The sequence below is a fragment of the Carya illinoinensis genome, chromosome 2, assembly GCF_018687715.1.
Source record: "Carya illinoinensis cultivar Pawnee chromosome 2, C.illinoinensisPawnee_v1, whole genome shotgun sequence".
Classification (NCBI taxonomy): Eukaryota; Viridiplantae; Streptophyta; class Magnoliopsida; order Fagales; family Juglandaceae; genus Carya; species Carya illinoinensis.
Window position 1 is genome coordinate 25314829 of NC_056753.1, and position 7659 is coordinate 25322487.

General features: G+C 38.1%; 2 protein-coding genes across 2 annotated transcripts; one reads left to right on the top strand and one right to left on the bottom strand.

Moving 5' to 3' along the window:
* Positions 1-63: 63 nt before the first annotated feature.
* On the bottom strand, positions 64-3084 carry LOC122300495. Its single transcript, XM_043111199.1, has 2 exons — positions 805-3084; positions 64-673 (listed from the first exon to the last, which is right to left on the bottom strand). The coding sequence occupies exons 1-2, from the start codon at positions 2863-2865 to the stop codon at positions 254-256; spliced, it is 2481 nt and encodes an 826-aa protein (XP_042967133.1). The 5' UTR covers positions 2866-3084; the 3' UTR covers positions 64-253.
* Positions 3085-6366: 3282 nt separating this feature from the next.
* On the top strand, positions 6367-7650 carry LOC122301822. Its single transcript, XM_043113196.1, has one exon. The coding sequence runs from the start codon at positions 6367-6369 to the stop codon at positions 7648-7650; it is 1284 nt and encodes a 427-aa protein (XP_042969130.1).
* Positions 7651-7659: the final 9 nt, after the last annotated feature.

The following is a 7659-nucleotide window of genomic DNA, read 5'->3' on the forward strand; positions in this document are numbered from 1 at the left end:
AATAAATAAATAAACGTCTGGAAAGGAAAACTCCAATTATATTGGAAAATGGGGCAACAAGAGTTCAACCAATTGGAGATTTTAGAACTTCGATTCAATTATTGGCATAACTTGATACGATTACATTGCATCCCTTTTACTTAGATAAAAAGAATATCCTGAAACTTTATGTGTGCATATTTACAAGGTAATTTTATCTCCAGATTTGAGTTGACATGGATTTGATATCCAAGTCCAACAAACACAATTTTTATCACTCCAACAACTTCAAAGCAATTTCAACAAGTGAGTGGATTGTTGTGCTGTGCCGATTAAGTCCGACAGTACCGGAGAAAACATTGAAGCTTTCAAGCTCTGCTGTGGTCTCCAAGACATCCTCCAGCACCTTCTCCAATCCCAGATCCTTGAAAATAAGTACATTGGTTATTTTGTCTCTCATCATCCATATCGCCAACTCTATGGCAAACCTCCTTATTCTTGGAATTTTGACTGGTGGACATTGGTGTTTCTTCAGAATCTTGACTAATTCATCAGCCAATGCAGCCTCAGTTATTCCAGCTCTCTCAAACATGATGCTCGACTCCTCAGATGTCATGAATTTGAAAGCATGTGCTGCTAGTCCAAGCATAACTTCCTGTAGTTTGTTCTCTTCTGACATGATTGCCTGAAGCACCTGCAATAGGAGGGGAAAGGGATTCAGATTTTTTCCAGGTACGTGTCAAAATTGTAGTGTTGAATGATAAAAGTGAAAGCTTGTATGGGAAAGAAAATGCAGGATTCATGGTAATTGTAGTAAACACTAACTGTGGGTGCTGCTGCTGTTACTCCCTTTAGGTGGTAGAAGAATTCATCACCACTGCAGGTGCATAAATTTCTTAGGATTCTTGCTGCATTTACACGAAGCAATGGAATTTCCAGTGCTCCTACAAGTCTTTCTTGTACATGCAACTTCAAAATGCGATAGCAATTACTTCTGTCTAAAGCCAGCATTGCTAGTGCTTCTCCAGCCGCAATTCTTACATCATTTTGACCCTCCTGCATTCCCTCTTTAAAGAAAATGTTAAACAACTCTTTAATAACTCCACCTGTGCCCCCAATCCTCTCGGATGCATCCTCTTCCAGTGAGAGACTAGTTAAAATATCAATGCCAAGTTTTTGCAGCATTTGGTGTGTTTCTCCATACCGAAGAATATCTCTAATGTTGCTGATGGTGAAAACTATCTCGGAAATTTCTCTTCGGAGATGTTTTCCTGTGTCACCCGTTGTGCTTGCCAGCATCTTCACCACTTGCAAGGATCGTTTCACAGTCTGAATCTGAGATGCTGCAACAATTTCATCCTTCAACAGCTTTTCTTCAGCATGAGTAAAATCTATGACCTTTGGTAGGAGACCCTTTGTATTTCCAATCTTTCCACAGTTATCATGATCACGTGCAAGTTTCTTTAAAATGCGAAGTCCTAATTGATTAAAGGTCCAGAATTCGTAATTTGCATGGTCAAGGACGATTTTCTTCTCACTGATTTCATCAGCTGCATCATTGCCGCTTCTGTTGGTTTGGAGCAAAGATGATATTGATTCCATGGCACCAGAAATGCCAGCAATCCGAAGGGAGTTTTGCTTTTTGCCTGCTAGACTTGACAATATTTCTGCAGCTGATCGCCTGATCTCTTCATCTTCTGGATCTGTCCAATTCAACATCTCTACTAATCTCTCTATCACAGATAAATTTATCCCTATTTTTTGGAGGGTATCATCAGAAAACCGCTCAGTCAATGCAAATTGTCGAAGTATTCTAACTCCGATGAGCTGCTCATCAGGGGAATTTGAATCCAAAAGATCCATACCAAAAGTAACCATATCCATTTTCAAGCCATCAAAAATGCTTCCGTTTACGCATCTTGAATAGGCATCATAGAAGAACCTTTTAATGGAGACCATACCTGTAATTCCGAACCCGCACTCCTTATTTACTTCATCCAATAGTCCACAGTAGCTGACCTTCCACTCCCAGAAAGCTTTCTCAATTAGAAACAACATCGCCTCTGCTAATGCCAAGGCATAGAAAATGTTCAGAGCAGATTGCCGATTCCTCTTATCCGTATCTCCTTTTTCAACCTCTCCATAGTTGTGCTTGACGAGCTTCATCAGTGAGAGAACGACACAGGCTGTTGCAGATAGAAGTTGAAGCCAATAGAGAAACTTGCTGACATTTCTGGAGAGGAAAACCCACTGAGAAAATGGTAGAAAAGGAACATCTGAACTTGCCCATCTCCTAGTGGGCTTTCTTTGGCGATCCCTTAATCCGGGTATTGCTGCATCATTTGTTTCTGTTGAATCTCTTGTGCGTTGACTTCTTTCCCGCAGAACACGCACTGGCTGGAAAATTGACTTCAAAGTTCTTATCAGGAAGTGCGAGCTGGACCTCAGAAAACCGTTGATTCCAGCATCTGCGATAGACCATGTGGCTTGGTGCTGCCATTCAAGCTCATGGCTCCTGCTGAATATTCTAGTTCCTTCAATCACAAGGATGATGGTGATGAACCAGAAGTCGGTTTTATCCAAAGTGATGGCGAAACCACCCAGAAGAACGACCGTTGCCCAGATGAACCCTAGAGTTCCAAGGCCCGTAGCTGCTTTCTCAAGAACTGCAAGCCGGAGAGCAAAGAGAGTAAGCTTCTTTTCCGGTGCACGAACTGTTGGTATTGCCGGAGAAACAGAATCTGCATTGCTGCTGTCTCTCTTCCCAATACTGCTCTGGGGTGCAAAAATTGTGGTACCCGAGCTGAAAGTTTCGCCGAGCTTCTGAGACTCAGCAATCTGCAGATGAATGCTTCCATCGCCATTAGCAGAATTCCCAGGATTCATTGTCGGCTGGTTCTCCAAAACAGCTTGGAAACTAAAACTCTTCCTTTCTATGAGATGAACTGGGTCGAATCCTTCGAAATATTTCACAATTGTGGGCTTATAGATTCGAAGTTGTAGAGAGAATGTCTGTTCTGGTTCGAGATGTCCCGGAAGGAATGGAAGACTGGTTGGTGTTTATAAAGATGAAAACCAAAATGAACTTGAGGCACACGTTTCGAGTAGCGTAAAATTCTGTTTGACTCGCTTCCTCGTAGGTGTTTTTCTTGCCGGATCCACGTTTCTTTTCTTTAGAAAAATAATATTTCAAGCAAAAATATATAAACATTGAAAATTTATTAAAATTATTATACAAATTTCAAATAAAAAAGATAGTAAGAATTATATTAAAAAAAAGATTTAATTATTATTTTTTAAATGTATTTGAAGTTACTCTATTAAAAATTAAATGCTGAAAAGAGTGAGATTTTAGCTCTAACTTGCATAAGATGGGTTCACTTGTCATTAGAGTAAAGTTAAAGAAGGCTTTACTGTTTTTTAAATCTTAGACTGCAAGAAAATGTTTTTTAAATCAGACCATACACGTGGCATCGGCACTGTCTGGTCCCACAGAACAACTCATGGCTTCTAGGGGGACAACGTTGCTCTTTCGTGCTGTCTTCACTAATTTTGATAAGGATAAAAACACGTGCAATACGAAGGATTATCTGGATCTCATTATTAATTAAATTAAATGCCATTGGCTGAGTCTTCAAAGCTCATTATATTTCATCATAGCTGGCTCATGGCTTAATCATTTCCTGCCCTGTCTGATGATTTTTCAACGAATAAATAATTGACCTAAATAAATTAATAATTTTGGATTGAAGGAATAATTACTGAAACACTTTCATTGAAACTGAAACGGAAACATTACTTGTAATATAATATCTATGTTTGTGTACTCGGCTCCCACTCACAATCCGTGGATTCTTAATCTAATATATTATCTTGCTCACAATGAAAAAAAATGGAAATTTTGAGATCGGTTAAATGACATAGTGGACAACTTTAGAGGTCCCAAACTAGATATTGGTGATTTTAATTCAATTCTCAGCCAAGAAGAAAAATATGGTGGTAGACCTTTTGCTTGCTCCTCAAACACAATAGGCCTTAGAGAATACATGAATAGAAATAGGATGATTGATTTAGGTTACCATGGGCCTAAATACACTTGGAGTAATAATAGAGGTGGGAATGGACATATAAGAGAAATCCTAGATAGGGGGATTGTTAATAATCAATGGTTAGATTTATTTCCCAATGCAACCATCAAACATTTGCCCATAAGTGCCTCGGATCATGCTCCTATCCTTTTGGATACTTTGGGAAACAATCTTCATAAATCAACCTTTAAATTCGAGGAATTCTGGTCACGAGATCATACTAGTCATATGGTTATTAGAAAAGCTTGGAACACTTTCATAAATGGCACCCCCAGCTTCATTTTCACAAAAAAACTGAAATTGGTTCAAAAAGCATTGACTAACTGGAATAGACATCACTTTGGTCACATCCAATCTTCAATAAAGGAGGCCACAGTAACCCTCTCAAACATTCAAGACAAAGACCCAAACCCTCACAATAGAATGGTGGAAGATAACGTAAAGGCCAAACTGAATGAGCTTTTAAAAAGAGAAGAAATCCTCTGGAAGCAAAAATCAAGACAATACTGGCTGACCACAACAGACCTAAATACCAAATTTTTTCATCTCACAACCACCATTCGTAGAAGGAGAAACACCGTTGATTCACTCAAGATTGGACCAAACAACTGGACTAGTGATCCTAGTTTCATACAAGCAACCATCATTGATCACTTTAAAGATGTCTACAAAACCACAAACTTTGAACTAAATGATGACATTCATAACCTTTTCCCTGAAAAGATCACGGACCAAGAAAATAACTTCATGTGTGAAATTCCATCTGATGATGAAATTTTTGCCACCATTAAACACATCCCTTCTAGAAAAGCTCCAGGACCTGACGATTTTACCGGGTTCTTCTATAAACACTATTGGGAGATCATTAAAACTGACTTTAATGCAGCTATTCGAAATTTCTTTATGAATGGAAGACTCTTGAAAGAAATGAACCACACTCATATTGCCCTCATTCCAAAGACAAACAATCCAAACACTGTCCATCAATACAGACCGATTAGTCTTTCAAATGTTTGCTATAAGGTTATTGCAAAGATTTTAGCAAACAGACTAAAGAAGATCCTTCCGAAGATTATATCTCCTCATCAAACGGCCTTTGTTCCAGGTTGTACCATCCAAGAAAACACCATCATCGCTCAAGAAATTTTTCACCATCTCAGGAAAAAAAAAGGGCAGCAGGGATTAATGGCCATAAAGATGGACATGGAAAAAGCCTTTGACCTTATGGAATGGACCTTCATACTAAAAATCATGGAAAATCTGGGTTTTCTTCCCATATGGGTGAACTGGATAAAAGAATGCATAACAACATTTTCTTATTCCATTCTTATCAATGGTGAACCAAGAGGTTTCATAAAACCTAGTCGAGGATTACGTCAAGGAGACCCCTTATCACCCTTTCTCTTTATCTTAGGAAATGAGGTTTTGTCTAGACTGATAAATAGAAAAGAGAATTTAGGTCAAATCAAAGGTATTACAATAAGCAGAAATAATCTTGCCCTCACTCATCTGCTTTTTGCTGATGACCTTATCCTGTTTGGAAAAGCTTCGAGCATCAATGCAAATAACTTCAAAGATTGTCTTCACACTTACTCCCAATGGTCAGGGCAAAGAATTCATGTGAATAAATCCTCAATTACTTTTAGTGGCAATACCCTTCCTAGGCACAAGATGGAAATCAAAAATATTTTTGACTTCAAGCAAACACCAACCAATATCAAATACCTAGGCCTTTCTTTAACTTTTGGAACCTCAAAAAAAGTCTCATTTCAGGACATCCAGCATAAAATAACACAAAAACTCGGGGGATGGAAAGCAAAGATTCTTTCTCAAGCTGGGCGTACTACCTTAATCAGAACAGTGGCTAGTACTATCCCTTCTTACTTCATGGCTACTATTTCAATCCCAAAGAGTGTTACAAATGGATAGAGAATTCATGAAATTTTGGTGGGGTTTTCCTTTAGAAAAAGCTCATAATTTCACACCAAAATCCTGGAAATCAATTTGTCAACCAAAAACCATGGGAGGTTTAGGCCTTCGTCTAACTCAAAACTTCAACAAAGCTTTTTTATCAAAAATTGGCTGGCTTCTTATTCAAGGAAATGAAAGTCTCTGGAGTAAAATGTTAAAATCAAAATATCTTCGACAAAATTCTTTCTTCTCCACCCATCAAAAGCAAAATGATTCATGGATATGGAAAGGTATTCTTAAACAAAAAGAGTTCTTGCAAAAAAGTTTATGTTTTCAAATAAACAATGGAGTAGGGGTGAATGTCTGGAATGACCCTTGGATCTCTACCATGCCAAATTTTACCCCACAACCGAGAGATGAGACCATTCAAAAAGATCACACTCTAAAAGTTTCTGAACTCATGATGGAAAATCCTAGAAGTTGGAATACCATTTTACTCCAAGCTCTCTTTAATCAAGACTCAGTGAATGAAATCTTAAAAATCTCTTTGGCTCAATACAATTATCAAAATGTTGATGATAAACCCATTTGGATTCACCATTCTTCGGGGCAGTTTAGTGTTAAATCAGCCTATGCTGCAATCACTTCAAATTCTGATACTACAATCAATTCCATTCCCTCAAATACTTGGAAAAACCTTTGGAAACTGAAAGTCCAAGATAGGCTGAAATACTTATGCTGGAAAATTCTTAGCAACATAATTCAAACCAAAGAGCTGCTAAAGAATTTTTTCCCCATTGATAGTGATGATTGCATTTGCCCCATATGTCAAACAGGAATAGAAAGTCAAGAGCACCTCTTTCTGAATTGTAGCTTTACTAGGATGCTTTGGAGACAATCCCCCTGGCCTCTCAATATCTCCAGCCTAGCGGAGACAATGAATCATTGGATTGAATGTATTCTAAGTCCTAACAAAATACTAGGCATTTTCTCAAATGAAGAGCATTCTTTCCAGATTTTTGCACTTGTTGCCATGGATAGTATCTGGTTTCTTAGGAATAAAGTTGTCCATGATGCTATTACACCTGATCTTGAAATGTTCATTTCTCAAACACTGAAAATTCATAAAGAACATTGTGAAGCTTGGGATAATGTTATGATTAACAACAGCCATAACTGGAAAGCTATACCAAAAGATCATCACATCTTAACATTTGACGTAGCAGTAAGAGAAAATGGAAGTACTGCTGCTGCAATCTGTAGGAAAGATGAGGGGGATATCGACTTTATTCAAACCAGCTTCATACACAGCACAAATCCTAATCAAGGAGAGGCTACAGCATTACTTATTGGACTTAAAGCTGCAAAGGAGGCAAATATACAAAATCTAATCATTGCAGGTGATTCCTTGAATACTATTATGGCAGCAAATGCAGAATCACACAATCCAGATTGGATAACTCAACCGATAATGCAAGACATTCGTCATATGCTGGGTACACTAAATAGTTGGCAGCTGAGAAAAATACATCGAGATCAGAATCGATGCGCGCACTCTGTTGCGCAATGGGCAGCATCCAAATTAATTTTTGGAAGCATACCTTTAATCTTTGTACCTCCTTGTCTATTAAATTTTCATAGTGGAAAAGACCCACTTGTTTGTTTGTATTAATTAAAATAC

Coding starts and splice junctions, on each gene's coding strand:
- LOC122301822 (XM_043113196.1), top strand. CDS start 6,367: ATGCCAAATTTTACCCCACAACCGAGAGATGAGACCATTCAAAAAGAT.
- LOC122300495 (XM_043111199.1), bottom strand. CDS start 2,865: ATGAATCCTGGGAATTCTGCTAATGGCGATGGAAGCATTCATCTGCAG. Junction 674..804: donor TAACAGCAGCAGCACCCACA/GTTAGTGTTTAC, acceptor CTCCTATTGCAG/GTGCTTCAGGCAATCATGTC.